The 20891-nt window shown below is 43.4% G+C and overlaps 1 protein-coding gene across 1 annotated transcript in view; it reads left to right on the forward strand.

Moving 5' to 3' along the window:
* LOC308143726 (melanoma receptor tyrosine-protein kinase-like) overlaps positions 1–20891 on the forward strand; it is a 39859-nt gene that overhangs the window by 9758 nt on the left and 9210 nt on the right. Inside the window, exons 2-13 of the mRNA XM_080514625.1 lie at positions 10908–11059; positions 12711–12918; positions 14220–14354; positions 14434–14502; positions 14644–14762; positions 15223–15364; positions 15479–15592; positions 16369–16495; positions 16622–16695; positions 17373–17463; positions 20463–20662; positions 20760–20889. Of these exons, the coding sequence (XP_080370751.1) occupies positions 10908–11059; positions 12711–12918; positions 14220–14354; positions 14434–14502; positions 14644–14762; positions 15223–15364; positions 15479–15592; positions 16369–16495; positions 16622–16695; positions 17373–17463; positions 20463–20662; positions 20760–20889 (1561 nt within the window). The remainder of the gene's footprint in view (positions 1–10907; positions 11060–12710; positions 12919–14219; positions 14355–14433; positions 14503–14643; positions 14763–15222; positions 15365–15478; positions 15593–16368; positions 16496–16621; positions 16696–17372; positions 17464–20462; positions 20663–20759; positions 20890–20891) is intronic.

The raw sequence follows: 20891 nt of genomic DNA on the forward strand, positions 1-20891 counted from the left end.
AACAGTCAAACAGTTAAAATAAGGTGCATATGAATGATAAATAAAAGAGCAGGATGAGAAATGGGATAGATTAAAATTGAATAATTGCACAGTGTGATATTGCACAGTATGAGTAAAATACTGTTCCTCCTTTTGGGCCTCTGTATTTTTAACGTTATTTTCTTTGTTATTTTAACTTTCTGCTATTATGTTGATGATACTCTGCTATATTCTACAGTTGCAATCAGTTCGTGTTATTAAGTTTGTCACAATTGTTCCAACTGACAGCTGAAACCGGCAGTACAGATCGACTATCAATTGTTAAAGCAGCTGTAGTTATAGGGCAACCTACACCTTAGAACTTCAGATTACTCTTTCTCAAGTAACTAGTTGCATGTTTACAGCAACTGGTAAACTAAGAAGAAGTAAGAAGTCATTGCAGTTCGTCACTGATCTTAAGTACATTGCACAAACCACGCTTTTATTCCTCAAGAAAGGGGCCAGCAGGTCCTACATTCTTTGAATGTACAGGCTTATTGTTGACTGTAATTCACTTTGGCTGTTATAATGGAAAAATTTAAACATGCTCACCTGTCAGGATAGTATTCATTGCAGAAATCAGACATTAGTCTCTGATCAGCAGTTTATTATTCCAGCTGGAAGAAAAACAATCATGTCTAATGGAAACATCAAGATCTGTTGAGTTCACTGAATGACGTGAGACATGGCGAATTATTGATTTCTAATCACTTATTGCACTGATTTCTGACGCAGAGACCCTAACCTTCAATGGCCTCTCAGAAAAGATCGAGCCCCAATTGAACTCAACTAATCCGGGTTTTCATCCAGCGTGGAGAGACGTCAACTGGATGACACTGACTTTAGCATTTCGCCGCTTCAAAAGAAGGAACTTTTCTCTTCCCTTTGGAATTTTCCCTCAACGGCAACAAGAGCGAGAGTGCAGCAGCTTGATACCGACAGACAAGCACAGTCTCGCTCTGACCTGCGAAAACTGCTGCAGGCAGGACACACACCAAAATCCACAAAAACCCGCGCGCACGGACATACACACATACACACACACACATACGAGCCGACACACGTGGACCGACAAACACACGCACGCACAGTGCTGATTTAGCGATTAGCGATCGAGAGCATGTTTATTTGGGATTCAACTTTCCTTCGGGTTTCTGAAAAAGAAAACAACAAAAGTTTGAACTGATAAATAAAGGGGCAGAAATCCAGAAACAAACAAAACATGTCATTACACCCCTGCTGCACGCGCTCTTCATCCACTCGCTGCATGCATGCTCAGTAAACGGAGCCAAGCACTCGGGAGTCATCTCTCACTCCCGGCTGCGGGACTTCCTATACAACACAGATCAGCGGGCTGCCCAGGTTAATTGGAAGCTTCTCCCAGGTGCACGTGGTTGCACGATTATGTGATGGAGCCGGTTCACATGCAAAGTTCACCAACCGGTTTGACAGATGGGACGAAAACTCTCACCGCCCCGGTTCACACTTTGTGGGATTTTTTTCTCAGCTGAGCTCCAAGCTGCTGAGATTGTGTTTACCAGGATGACCGATCCTCAGCTGGTTGAGACATTCCCGAGTGAGTGTGTGTGTGTGTGTATGTGTGTGTGTCTTTGTGATACACAAGGCCACTGTGTCCATGTTTACCTCAGGACAACATCATGGCTGCCTCCTCTCGGCCTCGGCTTCATTTCCAGACGTGTTCATACAGAAAACAAACCAGGATGAGACCAAGGTGCAACCAGAGTCTCAACATTCATCCCAGTTTAAACGCTCCACAGTCATGATAACAGACGGTGAATGCATCAGTTTAGTGTCACGGCATTTCTAATTGACGTAAGCAAGGACATCACAGGTTAATGTGCGTTCAGTTCTTCTGAAAGCAAGTGAACACATCACAGTTCAATGGCGCTTTATTACTTTTCTGGTCACTTTTTTACTTATTTGTCATTTAAATTCATGCTAAAAGTAAGTGAACGCATCACATGCTGATGTTGCTTTTCTACTGATGACAGTCAGTGAATGCATCACACTTTGCATCATGCATCAGTACACATGTAAGCAAACACGTCGCACTGATTAAAAAATGTAAAGCGAGTGAATGCCACCAACAGTTTGAAAACATAATCGTACATGACAAAGTGAGTGATCACAGGTCATTGTTAGTACTTGTGAATACACCACAGTTTAAAAGATAATGTGTCAAATGTAAACAAATGCATAATTTAATCATAGTTAGAATTTATGCTTTCTGCCTTAGAGGTCAGTGAACACATTTGCACAATTCAAATGCTTCCCAGTGCAATGTACATGAAGGTCAACCTATCACAGTTCAAATACTGTCTAGTACTTATGAAACTCACATCATGACTCGAATACCTTTTAGGGTTTGTAAACGTCCTTGAATGCAGCACGGTGTTAAATACAGTTTATTCAGTGGCTGCAGCCTCACGCTGCTGGGCAGACGGTCACATGGCGTTCTCCCCTGCAGTGCAGAAACATCAATAAAAACACTTAATGAGTTGAAACGTTTCATTGAGCGGTTTCAGAGTGCGGCGATATGATGCTGCCATCGATTGGATTTTCTCCAGCGAGAGCTGGAATTCCCGCTGCACGGCGGAGCTGCAGGCAAGGTGACGGCAGGTTAAACACCGACCCCGTCAATAGTTTTCACCGCAACGCTTTTATGAGTTCATATCTTTATTGTTTTGTCCATTAGTGACCTTAAAATGCTGCCAATAGACGTTGGACCGTTTGAGTGTGTTGAAGAGTGGAAAGAACTGGTTGGACTGACCTGATCACTGCTCTCCTCAGGGACATTTTACCTCCATTTGTCATCTTTTCCTTCAAAATATCCCCCATATATCATTTAGCTGTTTATATCTGAAGACTACATTATTCTAATGATTCCTGTTTGCATAAATTATGCACACAATGACACGCAGCTTGAATACATTAAACTACCAAATGAATTAACCATCAACAACAACAAAAATCTTTCTTTTACCTGCAGGATGTTGACCCCAGGGTTCATCTGTCAATAATTCACAATAAAACAATTCAGAATGATTCCAAATTAAACTTCAACAATATTTTAGGTAAAATTGGTGAAAATAATAAAAGAGGATGGAGCCCATTACTAGTAACGTTCATCCATGCAATGTTATAGTTAGAATTTAAATACAATTAGTTTGTTTAATTAACTTAGTACGTTTTTTTTCGTGTTTTGTATTTGCTTATTTTCAATCTTAATTGAAATGTATTGTGTTTTATCTCAATGTTTTCTAATCTTTTTAAATTATATTCTATATTTCTTTTACTTAAATATAATTATTGTTAATTAGTTACAACCACCTACTGTTAATTTAACATTGTCTTATTTGTTTTAATTGTAATTTAAGTTGATTATGTTCTGTTTTCACATTCTAATGGTATTATTTAATCAAATGTTGTCTTTTTATATGTCAATTAGAATTAATTTAGATTTATTTAATTCTTTTATCTGTATAATGTTGTTTTACTGTGTGCTTGATGGGCTGCACCATGGAGCAGTGGTGAGCGCTCTCTGGTTTCTGATACTGGCCGGGGATCTTCTGTGTTGAGTTTGCATATTGTTTGTCCTGCGATGGACTGGTGACCTGTCCAGAGTCAGTCCGGACGGCCTCCAGCACACTGGATGAAGCAGTACAAAAGATGGATGACGGTTAATAATGCCATTATGAGGCACTTTTTCTTATTTGCACTTGGACTCTGCCAGTTTTACACGATCAGCTCAATATGTTTCTTGCATCCACCTTCTCATTATTATCATCATCAGGAGCCATTATCAGACCACCTCTTCCTCTGGCTTATCGGCTCTGTCGATTTTACACCCACATCAATTCCAACGTGTAAAGACACACTCGCATTTTGGTGAGCATTACAATGACGTGGCAATATATTGCCATGGTGACAACAACAAACATGTGTTTCACTGGTGACAAATGCCAAACCTGTGTGGTTAGGATGAAGGAAAACATTGTAACGTAAGCTTTATTGGCTCCACGATTTGAAATAAAATCCTTCTTCCTGGTTCCAGTCGTGAGACTAGAAACTGATGAGAGCTTGAGTTCTGTTCAAATCTGCTGAGTCACACTGCTGGCCTCGTTCGTGTCTCGTTTGCTGCGGTTGAGGGTCAGACCCGAGCCTCGGTTGTGTCGCTATAACGAGAGTCCATGGGCTTACTGTTCAGGCAGCTGATTGGACGTCCCGGTCTGTCAACAAGTAGACAAACCACCTCAGTGTGGAGCGACAACGTGTGGACTGACTGACAGCGAACACTGAGGGCGGTGTGAAAGAGCAACTCCTCACTCATTAGAGATAATTCAATACTGGCACACACACTGTGTGTGTGTGTGTGTGTGTGTGTGTGTGTGTGTGTTATCTCCCTCTCCATCCCTGGTCTGTTGTGAAACAGATAATCAGCTGTGATTGGTTGCTGCTCTGATTGCGATCTAGACAGATTCCAGTAAAGTTCATCTTCCCCGTTTGCGGCTAACACCTAAGACCAGTAAAATAAATCAAAGTGAGGAGACTCACATCTCAGTTCTCTATTTCTCTCTTTTATTGGATGTTTTATGATTAATTATGGATGGATTAAAGCAACTACAAAGCATATTTTTAACACCTTTATTCCAATATTATTATGAACACAGTCTGGCGGCTGTCGTAATGAACCCACAGGGAACTGAACTTGATTTTGCAGCTTAACTGATTTGCTTCGTTTACTATCGGGGAGCTTGGCTGTGAAGCAATCGTCTAAAATGATTCATAGTTTTTTTTAATCGGGCAAGTTAGAGTCACCAATGTCCTGATAGCACCTGAATTTGGAGTAAAACGCAAACTGTCGACAGAAATTCTACAAAATTCTACAAATATTGACAGGATGTCTCATTGTGTGTCAGAACAATGTCAAAGCAAAAATATCTGTGGATTCATCCCGAGATTTCCATGTTGATTTTATGTTCATTCACCGTTGCGGCAATCACAATTCCACTCTGTCTTACTCACAGTCCTGACTCTTCGTACCTGCTGCACAGCGGAGACTCACCTGTACGGACTGTATTCTCTCGTGATTCCGCCCAGGGTAACATGGCTCCAACACCAAAACATTTTAAGAGTCATTCCAGGCATCTCAAAGAAAAAAAACAGATTCTTTTCATAGATAGCGAGAAGATCTCTGGCTGAAGTTTGGGTTTTTGGGGGCCTTTTTGTGCGAGTTTTTCTTCAGGTACTCTAGTTTTCTCCCACCTTAAAAAATGAGTTTTACACCCGTCGGTGTGTATGTGAGTTTGTGTGACTGCCTGTCTCTGTGTGTGTGTGTGTGTGTGTGTGTGTGTGTGTGTGTGTGTGTGTGTGTGTGTGTGTGTGTGTGTGTGTGTGTGTGTGTGTGTGTGTGTGTGTGTGTGTCGTCAAGGTGGCTTCCCATATCGTCTAACTCAGAACAACCTGAGTTGGATATATCCATATAGAGGATGAATGGAATCTTGATAAAAACAGATTTGGAGCCTTTTCTAATTTAAAGAATTTATTCTATTTGAACAATCGTGTGCTAAACTTTGTCGTGAACAGTCGACATTGACTTGAGAAGAAAAAGTTTTACTTTTACAGTCTCATAACATTGAACAAAGTGTTCAGGCATCCGTCGAGTTGCTTGAAGTCTAATTACATGACAAGGTTTCCATACAATGTTCAGCATGCTGCAACTTGAAAAGTATGCAACCATAGGCTGAAGGTTACTTATAAGTTATTACTGAAAAGTTCAAACAGTTCACGTGAAACTATTAATAAGTAATAATTTGTCAAATTTTGAACAAGTCTCAGTAATTGAGAGGCTAAAGAGGATACATGGCTATAGTTATTAACTGGAATTACACTTGAGTAGCAGCGGGAAAGAAGATTCCCATTCACATTCTTTAATGTGTGGAGTGATGGATGGTGTAGTTTGTGGTTGCAGCAGGCAGCCAAGCTGTTCAAGGTGGCTTTAAAGAAACAAAACTGCCTGGGTATGATCAGATCAGATTCTGACAGAAATGTTTCAGGGCAGTTTGTTGTCTGTTAAGTAGAGATTTTCACATAGAAAATGTAAAAAAAAAGAAAAGAAAAAAAGAAGAAGGAGGTGGAAACGGGTATTCGTCGAAAAGGTGTCCTGCAGCAGCAGACTGTTGTTGTCGGGCTTCGTCACTGTCGCCCCCCCGTGTTTGTCCAACCTTGAAAACAGGTCAAACTCCAAAGCTGAGACACATTTCCAGTCAGAAAACCTTGTCTGTCGCACACAAACAAAAAACAGGCCTTCCAGAAAAATTAGTGTTTACGTCTATTTTTCATTTATACCGGAACACATTTCAGGAACCAGAACCATGTGTGAATAAGGACTTTTACGAAGGGAAAAAGTTTGAAAAGTAAGAAGGGAGAAACTTGATGATTTAATGTAAAGATGTGCAGTTTTTTGAACGTTCACAGTTTTCAAGTCAAATACCTGTACCTGTGCTTTACGTTCTTGTGTTGATTGTCTGTCAGTCCCCCACTCAAAACTAACAGTGTACTAAATTGCTTTGATCAGCTAATTGTTTTCATAAAAACTGGCGTTATCATTGTCTGTGCCAAGATGGAACTAACAGATTTTGACACTTGTTGGTCTTCGTGTCTCATTGAAACAGGTCAATAAAGATCTTAACTCTTACTAGAAACAAAGTGAACCATTAACCTTGACTTATAACTATCTTGACGAGTGATTTTAGCTCATTAAATGATCTACAATCATATTGACTCTTGTTACACACTGCATGTGTTTAATTGATCCTATTGAAACTAACAGGGCGCCATCTTGGCTTGTTTTGCCATTCCGGCTCTGAGTTGAAATTATACAACTTTCTCAGTTCTTGTTGCGATTGTTCTCTCCTCATTCAAAACCTCTTTATATCTTTGTCTGTTAGAAGCTGGTGAATTTTGATCTTGACTTCATTTCAGCTTTTGCAAGTGCCTTTTTGATTTTGATAAACTATCATCTTCACTCTTGTTGGACCTCAGCTGCTTCCCAATGAAACCGTGATAATCAGTCTTGTTAGCCTTTACCTGTTTCTGAAGCCTTTAGGTGTATCTGACCGCAACGTCTCTATAACTATGTTACGCTCTTCTGTACGTGAAATAAACCACGAAGCGAGAACAAGCAAACCCCACGCTAATAGGCCCCGGCCTGGATTCAGCACCAGTCTGGTTTTTAGGCAACAGTGCTCACCAATTCACCTACTTGTTCTAAATTCTCTGAATTCCTCATTACTGATCGAATTATTATCCGCTTTGATACAAACTATACGGAATGTCCCAACTTTTATGCAAATGGAGTTGTGAAATATTGCAAAAGCAATTCTGTGATACATTCAGGCTTTAAAAGAACACGGGCATTTATTGTGTAATTACACGCACACCCACACTCACGCACACGCACACACACACACACACATACACACACGCACACACACACACAGATAGATGTTTGTACAGGAACTGGTCTGATCTGTCATCTTCAGCTGGCAAATGGCACACTGCACATGAATGGAGCTGTATGTGTGTGTGCGTGTGTGTGCGTGTGTGTGCGTGTGTGTGTGTGTGTGTGTGTGTGTGTGTGTGTGTGTGTGTGTGTGTGTGTGTGTGTGTGTGTGTGTGTGTGTGTGTGTGTGTGTGTGTGTGTGTGTGTGTGTGTGTGTAAGAGAGAGATTAGATCGACGACTCATCTTGTCATCACTCAAACACTCAACCCACATTTACACATTCTTCGAACTCGGCCGTCATCATTACGATCACAATGTTCACATTAATGGTGTTTATGTTGCCACGGCTCATTTGTGTCACAATTTAACTGCTTGCATTTACCTTTAATGAGTTGCAGATCCACACAAAGCTGCAGCATCCACTCTGACATGATGCTAAAAAGCTTTGCTAAAAAGCTAAAAAGCTAACCCTAACCCTAAAAAGCCCAGTTACGGCAAGATGCTATACAATAGCGGGCCTATAGATCGAGCCTTGGGGAATTCCACATTAAATTCTGTACAGCTTGGATTTAAAATGATCTGTTGGCACATATAGGCACCCTTTCTTCTCTTCATCATTTAATCCACTTTATAAAGCAATAATTGTGACATTTTTCTGCGTATCTATGACAAATTATGCTTTGTTACGTGCAGTTTGTGTGAACAGCTATTCACCAAAAGTACTTACGTTAATATCTACTACTGTTTACACTCCAGGTTCTCCACATCGCCACAAATCAATCTGGATTGAGCGACGCGTCAAACTTTCTAACATGCGGTTATTTTATGCAGCATTTTTTTTGCTCCTGGCCCTCAGCTGCGCAGCTAAAGGGGTTAAATGGAGGCGAAAGTAGTAAGAATAGAGGAATGTTGGGATACGGAGGAAGGATGGAACACCGAGGGAGGGATTGCGAGTAAATGTGTGGGCGAGGACGGGCGGCACGGGAGGAAGACGGAGACTTCAGGGACAGACGAGTGGGAGGAGGCCGGATGGACGGACAGGAACACAGAGGAGAGAGTTTTAAGGGCTTTAATAGGTGTAAAAATGAATATCACCAGTTTGCTTTGACATGTCACGGCGGTTGTTTATGACACGCGGTCTCAATGTGTGTCCATCCAGATGTGGAGCGCTCCCTCCCGGGGCTCCGGCGAACAGGCTTCCCCCAACACGCATGCCCTCGGGCCAATCGTAGCACAGAGAGAAGCAGCTGTGTTGACTTTGTGACATCGCAGTGGGGAGCTGGCCAATACCACCGCAGCCATGGGAACAGAGAAAGCAGCTTTCCTCGTATTCCGCCTCCTGTGTGTAGTTTTTACCCAGTTTTGGTTGCAGGAAGCAGGACAGCACTGTCAGAAAGAGAAATTTGCAGTGACACGGGTACTTTCGCTTTTGGTGTAAACTGTTGGGAGACTTGCAAGAACCACTGCCTCTCTCACTGAGCCCACTGTGAGCGTTAGCATTACCCCGAAGCCATTGTTCTCCGTGAAGAGCAGGTCTGCTACCATATCGCGAAATCCTGTTTACATGGGGGAGGAGTACTAATCGTTAATCCCATTCTCAGATCCTCTGACAGCAACTTGAATTACTGGCTTTACACAGTATCCACAATTAGCTCTCGCTGCTGCCTTCTCTTCCCTCAGAGCTGTCTGTGTCTGCAGGTTGGTAGATTGATTATCTCAGCTCTTGTCATTAGATCATACATCTGTTTGTTTTAACAGGCACTAAAATACACATTAAACAGCGTCTCACGTCCTCTCACGAGCTGATGTAGTTTTAGCTGAACTTAATGATGGAATCTACTTCCTTTTTTATCGGCAGTGACCAGTAAAGTAACTTGAGTACTTCATCCAGAAGTAACTCGTAGCTGTGACTAAGAGCTCATTTGTAGTAACTCATACAAAAAACCCCCCCCTGAAAACACACTGTCACAACTGCACCTTTTACATTATTAAAGCTTCCACAATAGTTACTTCCTCAAGTAATTAGTTCCTGCCCATTGGCAGTCAGGAAAGTAACTCCAACAGATATTAAAGGAGCCTTGTTTAACCACAATCATTACTAATTGACATTATTGTGATGGTGATGACACTAAGTGTCTTCCGATATTTGAGGGCAAACTTTTCGTTCCTTTTTCCAACCGCTTGAGAGTCCAGGCTCTTAAAAACAACGGTTTGTCACCAAATCTGCGTTACGCTCCTCTGCGTCACCGCCGACCTGTTCGACAGGTGAGGAACAGCCCCGTCGTTTCAGGCTCTGAGTTGAAAATTCCCACAAAGCGCTCACATGACGTAAACCAGCCTGATCGTGAGTCCAGTCGTGTCTATCTATTCCTGCTCCCCCCCCCCACTTGTCTCTCTCTCACACTGAGCCTGTACGACTTCATTCCTCTCTCACTGGTCCTGCAGCTGCTGATGAGCTCGTCCACGTCATTGTTCTGTTTTCTTTTTCTTTTCTTTTTTTCCCCCACAGTTTAAAGTGTTGCCACACCCGTCTGCTCTGCCCTGTTACTTTAAATACTCTGCGTGACACAATGATCGTTATGTGAAAACACGGCCGTGTTCAAACTACCTGAACTACACCTGGCCGGACGTTACCGTGGAAACTCGTGGAACACTGTTGGAAACCAGTGAGAAAGTTAACCCTTAACTAACTAACCACGAACCGAATTTAATTTGAGAGCAGATCTGATTCCACTCTCCTGTTGATGGTATCATTCTCGTACTTAATTGGCCCACATGGTTGTGTAGTGGCTCGCTCTTTTGTCTCGCAGTCTGAATTTCCCTGGTTTGAATCGGGTTTTTAGTAGAAATCCAGCTTCTGTATATAGTGTAATTTGGTGCGTAACCTCAGGGAGATCATGCACACTCTTCAAAGAAACACCTCAGCTTGGGCTCTTCCTCATCTGTGGTAACTGTCCTAAACACGACACCACAGTTTGACGAGTTTTACACAATTTCACATCAATTTTAGCGTTTGAATTATTGACACGTCATTGTTTTTTGTTTTTGCTTTTCTATTTTACACAATGTCCCAGCTTCCCCAGAACCGGATTTGTGCAAACACAAACAGGCACAGACGTGGTGTGTTTGCGTGCCCTCTGGGAACACAGCATTGATTCAGAGCTGATTTCAGCGAGAGTCTGCAGACGATAAATGTTACTATCCATTGCCAGCAGGTCTTTTTTTTTTTTTAAATCAATACAGTTGCTTTCGCTACCACGATTCAAACACTCGCTCATAAATGGTCTGATTGCAGCCGAGAGGTCGCTGCTCAGTCCTGATGGTGGAGCTCGCTCCCTTCACCAGCGCCTCCCTGTGTTTCAGTGTGCCAGGGGATGAGCAACCAGCTGAACCAGTTGGGGACCCGTGAGAATCACTATGACAACATGCTGAGGATGTACAACAACTGCGCCATTGTCCTGGAGAACCTGGAGGTCACCTACACCCTGGAGCACCAGGACCTGTCCTTCCTCCAGGTCCGTCCAAAACGTCTTCTTTTCTATCTCGTCGCCCTTTTATATTTTTTTTGCAATTATGTTTATTAATCACAAAGAGGTGGGGCAGTGTGGCCCACTTCATCCTCATATTTAGAAGGAGTAGGTTGGAATTACACACATGTACAAAGTTCAGATAATAGACACTGTAATAAGATGATTTGTTTTTGTGAGATACGTACATTAGTCTCTGGTTTCCATGGTAACAATATTTCAGATGTGGGTGATTAGAGCTCTCATACTGTTGCATCACGGTTTTCAGCCTTGGCATCAGGCGGAGTTGGCATACCGACGCAATGTACATGCTAGCGTTTTAATTTTTTTTAAATAGATTTTTTTTATTTCCTCAGGATCGAAGCTACATGCACAAACTTCAATGCTAATTAAAATGCTAATTAAGAGAAAATTGAAATCACTCATCAAGTCAAAGCAACAATGAATTTCATGCAGAAAGTGATGTATTTTATACTTTCCCATTTCACGATATAGACTTTTCATTCTCCAGTGCTAATGGTCTTGTGGACGTGCTCCTACATTGTCCCTGTCAGGACCAATCCAGCCACTAGACGGTGTTTTTTTAAAAATATATAATTTAGAGTCTCTTCAATGGCTGATTTTACTTGTCAGTAGTTCGTTAGCATGGCGCTCATTACCTGCGTTATTAAAAGCTGTCTCAACATCGAGGAACTGTTTAATAATGTGTCACAATAAAGATTCTGTGAAACTGCGAATGAGGTTGCAGAACCTGACGGAAAATGTTGCAGCACCTGTTATCTGGTCACGGTTGAGTCAAAGGACTGTGAGTTACTCACTGTTACATTTTTCCACCTGCGGCGATGTAAGTTTGGAAAAGTGTCTGCAACCTGCGACGCGTTCAAGGACCCTCGGCTCTGTATGAGGTTGAGCCGCTTTAAGGCCGTTTGCCATTTTTACTTCCCTGAGTTTTTGATGTAATATTTAGTGCAGTGGGATTATTTTGTCACTGAAGCCAATCCCAGCTAACAATGGGTGAAGGCGGGGTAGATTAACTATGGATAGCTTACAATACAATCACAGAACAAACACACAAAATAAAAACACACACGTTTACGTCCACGGACAATCTATAGTCATCAAATCAGATCTGTTTTTAGTCTGGAAACCTACAATCTTCTGTGCTTCTCAGTACATCACCATGAGGCCACACTTTGTTGTAATTGACACCAAGTCGATCAAATTGAATGGAACAAAAAAAGCTGAATAAACAAACTGTGACAAGAAAAATAATGTTTTGGTAGACTAATGTTTTAATAGATATGTTAAATAAATACATTTAATATCAAGGTTTGTGTGGCGTTGAGTTAAACACATTGTTTGTCTATACTTATATAAACAAATGAATGCAATAAACAAAAACTTTTTAAAGGTGTACAAGCCTGATCTGACCACTGTAGCTGGAGGAGTCGATAAGAAACTTGTTTGAGAAATTTGTTATTTTATACTATAATGGATGAGTGCTTCTCTATTTCCTTTATAGTATCTCGCCATATCAATCTTTCAATTAATTTACATTAATTAATTGTATTTGTTTCATTATTTAGTGACAATTTTATCACAATTCTTTCATTCAGTCGGTGTCTCTTTGCTTCTGCAGTCCATCCAAGAAGTTGGCGGGTACGTTCTGATCGCCATGAACGAGGCCGCCGTGATCCCTCTGTTCAACCTGCGGCTCATCCGTGGACAGAACCTGTACGATGGCCAGTACGCTCTGCTGGTGATGTCCAACTACAACAGGAACCCGTGGTCTGCCACTCTGAACTACACCAGCGGGCTGCAGGAGCTGCAGCTCAGCAGTCTGAGCGGTACGTCCACAAATCCAGCCGAGGTGCCGAGGAAATGAGCCCATCAAACTCAGTTCAGGTTTCCGCAGCCAAAAGGGGATTAAACCAGTTATTAAATTCATTACATGGCTGTGCAGACCTGAGGTATCATAATTGTTTGCGTGGTAATAGGTTAGGCACATTTTCTTTGTCTCTACTTGATCAAATCTGGTTTCTCATGCAGAAGATTAGAGTTTACTGATGCTGGCAGCTTAGCCTTATTGGGGAGTCTTAAATACCAGCAATTAAAACACAGAGTTGTTCCAGGACAAGTCATGAAAGTTCTAATTTACTGTATTAACCCATAGAGATGAACACGCATTTTCTTCTGGACCAGAACTCATTGAGTTGTTTTGTGAGGTGGCGGTTCACAAAACTGAGGCCAAGAGAGGCTCAAAACCTCAGTAGTGATTTATAAAAGACACATCTTTACAGTCATGTACTTAAGGACTCATATACTGTAGCTTCTAAAAGTTTAAGGCACAGCTATTTGTTTTTTTGACGTTAAGAAAGGCAATGTTTTCCCATTTCGCTCCTGTGTCGAAAAGAACAATGAAACAAGTCAGAGCTGAGAGCGAAAACATGGATGAGCTTGATTAACAAGAAAAAGGGCCGGCGTCGCGTGTCCCAGCAGCTCAATATTGGTTAAATAACTGGAAGTCCCGAGCACCAAAATAAGGAACCTTTTTCTCCAGTTTGTGCTCAGTGTGAAGCACACGGTCGCTGTTTCATTGTTTCTCAAGACTCTAATTAGCGGCTCATTGTTTTTGTGCTCGGTTGACTTTACGAGCCACCGGGGGAGCGGTTGACGGCGTTGTCTGGTTTAATCGCTCGCCGGCTGAGCTTGGCAAGCGGGCGGCTCAGGGTGGAGTCGACACGTCATATTAAAACCCTTCAGTCAACAACAAGCTGCGCTCTGGCAGCAGGACGCGGACCACACCTGAGCGATGTGCGGCCAGTGACGATGACGTTTCAGCTGAGCCATTAAAACCTGCTATGCAACGTAGGTTCGTTGGAGGACATGTAGCCACTTGAACTTTGACAGACGACGCGTGATGTCATTTGATAATGGTTTAACTGCAGAAAAGGAATCCGGCATACCATATTTTCCTCCTTGCTTGATGCTATTGTTCCCTCAAATATGAGATGGTTGATCCCAACTACCGAAACAAGTAAGACCATGCTGAAATCCCGCTTGAGTCACATAGTCAGCTTTTTAATTTTCAACCATATTTTGATACTGTAGGTCCAAGTTTGGAAGTTTGTGTTTCTTTGCCTTACAGAAATTCTTAAAGGCGGTGTGAAGATGACCCACAATCCTTTGCTGTGCAATGCGGAGAGCATCCAGTGGTGGGACATCCTGGACAAGGACAGCAGTCCCAGCACGTCTTTCAGCCCAGACTCCTACCCACGGGAATGTACGCCGAGTGTTGTAAAGTCTGTGCTGTGCTGTGAATCCCGGAGACGTCTCGTGACGCCCACTGTGTTTGTTTGCAGGTCAGAAGTGCGACAGCGGCTGTGTTAACGGCTCGTGTTGGGCGCCGGGACCGGATCACTGCCAGAAATGTAAACACATTTATGTAGAAAAACGTACATCGGCGACACCCGTGCGAAACTTTAACCCACCCGCCCTATCTACGTACGATATCTAATCCAAGCGATAAACTTAGAATCGCATGAAACAAAGTGATGGTCTGTCTCTTCCAGTCACCAAGCTGCTGTGCGCGGAGCAGTGCAGTAAGAGATGTCGAGGTCCCAAACCCATCGACTGCTGCAACGAACACTGTGCTGCAGGATGCACCGGACCGCGAGCCACCGAATGTCTGGTCAGTGCGCCGCCTGTGACGGGACTTTTGAATGCGTTGAACAAATTCAAGTTGTGTGAGTTTACTTACAGGAGTCGAGGAACAAGATACTTTTACTTTGTCTGTTTGAAAGCTTTTATGGGACTGAGCTTTGTGGCACCTTTGTAATGTTTATGACCAGCAAGACAATGTCGGGTTTATCTTTCGATTTGATAAGAGAAACTGGATTTAATTGATAAAGTTGTATACTTATTGCTATGTCATCAGTCTCAAAGGGCTTTAACCAAAGAAAAAAGCCATTAAAAGCCCGCAATGCATTAAATCAACCATCAAGCACGTACGGTGGACGTCCCTATAATATCTATGGGATTACCACAAGTTTATTGTCTTCATACTGGTGGGAGAAAGGTTTGCTTGAAAGTCCAAACTACAAACAGTACAAACATCTTTCCTCTCTCCGGATCTCTGCACACTCCCCCAGGCCTGCAGGGCCTTTAACGACAACGGGACCTGTAAGGACGCCTGTCCCCCCCTGAAGCTCTACGACCCCAAAACCCACGAGGTGGTCGACAATCCCAACGTCAAGTTCACCTTCGGGGCGACCTGTGTCAAAGCCTGCCCACGTAAGAGGCTGAAAGCTGGCATCACCTGCAGAGAGCTCTTTATGAGGATGTTCGATATCTCTCAGTGAAAACAACGAAAAGGAACAAATATTCACATTTGCTCTGTGCCTGTAGATAACTACGTGGTGACCGAGGGCTCGTGCGTCCGGACCTGCAGCGCCGGGATGTACGAGGTGGAGGAAAAAGGAGTCCAGCGGTGTAAAGTTTGTGACGGACCCTGCATGAAAAGTAAAAACCACATAGAGCTTAACCACCTGTCAATTGTTTCTCGGTCCTATAGGTATGAGGGAGTACGGAGAACTCTGGATTAATGGTGTCATCTGGTTGCAGTTTATCCATGTGTTTGTTGGGAATAGCTGTAACTAACTTTTAGAAGTAACGTGTAACTGAGTACTTCACTAAAATTGGGATGAAATGACAGTGAGCTCGTTAGTTTTGCTGTAAATAAAAACATTTGCAGAGTCTCTTTCTGTCCCGCTCACTGAGCTCAATGGAAGCTTCTGCATTACCTGCAGCTGATGTCCTCTTGCTTACTGTTTCACTAAACTCTTGTTTACTGGAGATGGAGTTCCTCATTAATCCCAAACTCCCTCAGTGCTCCGAGCAGTGACAGGAAATGTCTTCTCGTCATTGGTTCATGAATCTGTTTTCACATCGACATCCAGATTATCTATTGTCTTCCTCCAATAGAATCAGATTATAGAGTGTAATCCTTTCATTGACCAAAAGCATAATGAATAAATGGCCATTAGATTGACACACACAGCTCAGCAATACTTCAACTAGTGAAGTGACGAGTTACTGTATTGATTTTAAGCACTTGCGCAACACTGCCCATATGACATCACACATTACTAACCAGGTACTACATCCCTGTACATATTTAATAAAATAATAAACACTAAGATGAAAAAGCCTATATTATCCACTGTATACAACAGATAAGAACAAACATGAAGCACAGAATATTAACCTGGACGATTCTTGTTTTCTGTTCCCTCCAGGCTGCGACGGCATCGGCGTCCTCTCTCTCAAAAACACAATCGCCATCAACGCCTCCAACATCGAGTCGTTCCGGAACTGCACCAAAATCAACGGTGACGTTATTCTCATCGAGACCTCCTTCACCGGGTAGGACGCTTTGCACCGCCTCAGGGAATTAATTCATATTAAAGCCGCACTTATAAATGTGTTGGAGGACTTTGGGGAGGAAACTTGCGTAAGAGATTGAGGTTTGCTCTGATTGTGGTGTTTCAGTGACCGGCATGATAACATCCCTCCCATGGACCCCGAGAAGCTGGAGTACTTCAGGACGGTGAAGGAAATCACGGGTGAGTCAGCAGAGCTGCAACATTTGTACTCCAGCAGCGTAAAACAAAGGTTGTGTTGCTATGTCTGCTTATGTCCTGTTAAAAAAAAAAATGTGGTTACATATGATTGGTTTCGATAACATGCTCTGCTGTAATTGGGATCTTCTTCTCAACTAGATTGTAAGTACATTACACATTTAGCTACGTTTCAGCTGAAATTAGAGTGGAAATGATACGTGTTCCTTTAACGCCTATTTCACAGTGCTGTAATTTTCCGTCAGAAGCAACATTTAGAACTTTTCTCGCGATGTCTGGAGCAGAAAAGAGTTTGTCACTAGCTCATCACTTCAATGGCAAAGTAAAACATTTTTATAATCCACATCTGATGCCACACCCTTCATTTTGACAGCTACAAAGGATAAATGCGTATCTTTATGCGCCAGTTGTTGAGTGCAGTGGGATCATTCAGATTGAAAGTTAATCTCATTAAAAACAGCGGCACTTGTCTTCTCAAAGTAACCTACAAAGCGTGACGCACATTGATTAGTATTCTGCAGTGTAACAACTGCAATCGTAGCTTTGACGACATTAAAAACAAAACCTCTTCCTTCTAATGAGAAAACTTGTGTACGCTACATCCTCACACATGGAGGCAGGACCGGTGTTTTCGGTGAACTCTGTGTTTTTGTGTCGGCCAGGTTTCCTGCTGATCCAGTCGTGGCCGAAGAATAAGACGTCTCTGTCAGTGTTCGAGAACCTGCAGATGATCCGGGGAAGAACGACATACGCGTGAGTTCACAGCTGCATGACCACAAAGAGCAGAAATAATCTGTGATGATTTTTTTTACTGTATTTTTTTTTTAACATATAAGCCACTTTTTGTTTTAATTGTTTGGCTGGTCATGTTGTATATATATTAAGAAGTGACATATATCATACCACTGTGTCACAACAGAAATCTGTGTCCATACCACAGAAAAACCTCCATCACTCCCATATTTGACTGACAGAGCATCAAAAAATATAAAGCGACAGCAGAAATGAAACTAAAAAGGCAGTGGGAAGAGTTTAGATTGTGTGAGGAACTAACTTGTGAGGACCTGGAGAAAAGTAGAGACACTGGGTTCATCAGAATAGTCCCTCCTATCTCCCCCTCAAGTGTTTAAATGAGCAGCCATGATAAGGAACATTCACACTCTCAATAAGCTAAAAGAAAGGAGGCTCAATGCTTCCTTTAGAACCTCCTTTATCCTCGGAAACACTGATGCATCCTTTATCAAAGGAGACCAGGGGCCTCATTTATAAACGTTGCGTACGCACAAAAGAATGCGTACGCCACTCTCTACGCAAACCGTGGGATTTATAAAAAGAGAACTTGACGGGAAAATGTGCGGTCCTCCACGCCAACTCTGACCCATGCGTACGCACATAACTGGGGGAAGGAGAAACTGCGCCACCGATGGCAGAAGAAAGAAACGGGAGAAACTGTGTGAAACCGATCGTGTAAAATAAATAGTTATATGACCTCTCATATATGGACAGTTTATTTGCAAGAAGTGGATAGTAAAAAATAAAATTTCTACAATGAATAAACAAACATACTCCCTGGAGTGCACACGGGAAACATATGATTAAGACAATAGTAAGACAACAGTAGGGTAAATTATGTTTACACTGATATGAATGCAGTGTAACATCCTATATCATATAGCCCATATAGCAGTGTTGGGCGCAGACTGGAGGCCGGCGCTGTACGTGATGGGTGGCTTCTAGGTACGGAGAATTCATGTGGAAATCCTGAGACTTGCAATTTTGTAGGAGTGTTTAACCCGTTCACCGACCTTGCAGGCGACAGTGGAGACCCCCTCAAGCGGTGGCTGCTCACCCCTTTTCCTAACCCACAAGGCGCAGAGGAGAGGACCTAGAATCTGCGCCACAGCCAGGCGCGCAGTATTGTGGAGCGCACCATCGGGCTCCTGAAGGGCAGGCGGCGGTGTCCCCAGGGCCGCCCCTGGCCAAGTGGGGGCCCTAAGCAGGATTTTATTTTGGGGCCCCCCTTCCAATAACATAATAATACTAATAATACTAATAATAATACTACTACTACTACTACTAATAATAATAATAACAATACATTTAATTACTAACGAATCAAATGAACAGCCTCTATCAACAGTGGAACAAGAACTTTATAGATCAAAAGTGGAACAATCTTTTTTATTTCAACAACATCCCACCTTCAAGTGAAGCATGAGCCTCTTCTTGTTTGGACTGTTTCTTTCTTTTGCTAGCTCCTGAATCGTATTGACGTTTGGAAGCTGTCTCTCTCTCTCTCTCTCTCTCTCTCTCCTGCTCTCTCTCTCTCTCTCTCTCTCCGGCCTCGGGCTGACTTGGTGGCGGTGTTCTACGCGCCTCTCGGCAAAATGCAGCGCATCCTTTGTGCATTTGCAGAGAATGATGATACTTTATTGATCCCGAGGGAAATTCAATTCACTTGCGCAAAATGGGGCCCCCATGGATCGCGGGGCCCGACGCACAGCGCGTGTTCTGCGTGTAGGGAGGGGCGGGCCTGGGTGTCCCCCTCCACCTCCGTCACCACTCCACTCAGGAGGGATTCCCCGATGACCCCCGCCAGTGTTTCCTCCAGTGGGGTGAGCTCCGGGTGGCCCGTTCCCCCGCCCGGGGCACAGACGCTCTGCCTGTGTGACGCCAGGCGCTTTTTTGTGTCTACTTTGATGTCGGACCACTTTTTTTCACCTCAGCCACACTCCGACCTTCTGAGGCCACAGCATTGACACCATCCGCCACATGCTGCCACTCTAGAGCCTTTTTGGCGTTGGTGACCCCAACACTGTGTCCACCAAATAATATCGCCTTCCTCTTCTCCACCTCCCCGACGAGAACTTCCACCTCACACTGGGTCAAATTGCGTTTCTTGGCTTTTCTTTCTGCTTTCGGCATGCTGTCAGTCGTGAATCAATATTCATGAGAGGCGTTTCTCTGAATATTTATAGGCAAATATGGGCGTGGTATGACCCGCACACAGGTGCGCCACATTTAGAGTGGATTGTGATTTATAAAGGGAAATCGGCGTAGGACGTGCGTGCGCACTGTTTTATAAATCAGGATATTTTTGTGCGTACGCACTTTCTGTGTTTCGTGCGTACGCCAATTTTGACGTCAATCCTACGCACAGTTTTATAAATGAGGCCCCAGGTCACGTTGCCCCACAATTCCATTTAAAGGGCCAGCTCATGTTAGGTTACCAATGCAATAATGTGCCTTGAGCAACTTTAAATAATCTAAAACCCAGATCCCAACTACGAATGTTATGTGGATGTAAAACAAATAGTAAAGTATACGATTTGTGCAGCCTATTCTCAGTTTGCATTGGTTATTTATTCACCTTTCAGCATCTTTTCCTTTAATCTCAATTCAAACCTTGTGATATTTGAGATTCCATCAGCAGTTAGAGGCACAGGGGAAAGTGTTAGAAATGTGCTTTTTATAGTCCATTTAGGAAATTTGTAGTTTTCTTCACCACGGCAGACGTCACTCACCTGCGCCACCTTCGGATTATTATTACGCCAGCTAGTGGAAGTGCAGTCAGACTGCCACAACAACGCGATCCCTTTCTCTAACTCCTTTAGGAAGTAACACTTTTTCCTTAACCCCGTGACGTCTTCCACCGGATTAAGGAAAAGTGGACAGGAGAGGAGACAGGAGAGACTATTCGGAGCATCTCAGACCGTCACATTGACTTGAGGATTGATTTGCGTCGTCCCCAGGCAGCACAGTCTGGCCGTGGTGAAGGTGACGCACCTCCGCTCGCTCGGCCTGCGCTCTCTGAAGGAGGTGAGCGCCGGGAAGGTGATGCTGAAGGACAACCCCGAGCTGTGCTACATCCAGTCCAACCAGTGGACCCGTCTCTTCAGGTCCAAGGACCAAATCATCACCATGCTAAACAACGCTCTGCCGGCCACCTGCGGTGAGTCCTCCGGTGAAGCCCGCATCCAGACTGAAGGATTGTGGGTAAAATCAACAAACAAACCGTAGACGATGGCGTTTCTTCGTGTGTCACACAGAGCAGCAGAATCGGACCTGTGACGGGCAGTGCTCGGGCGGCTGCTGGGGTCCCGGGCCCGCCATGTGTATGTCCTGTCTCCACTTTGACCGCATGGGACGCTGCGTAGTGCACTGCAACCTGCTGCAGGGGT

The sequence above is a fragment of the Blennius ocellaris genome (genome assembly GCF_963422515.1).
Source record: "Blennius ocellaris genome assembly, chromosome: 19".
Classification (NCBI taxonomy): domain Eukaryota; kingdom Metazoa; phylum Chordata; class Actinopteri; order Blenniiformes; family Blenniidae; genus Blennius; species Blennius ocellaris.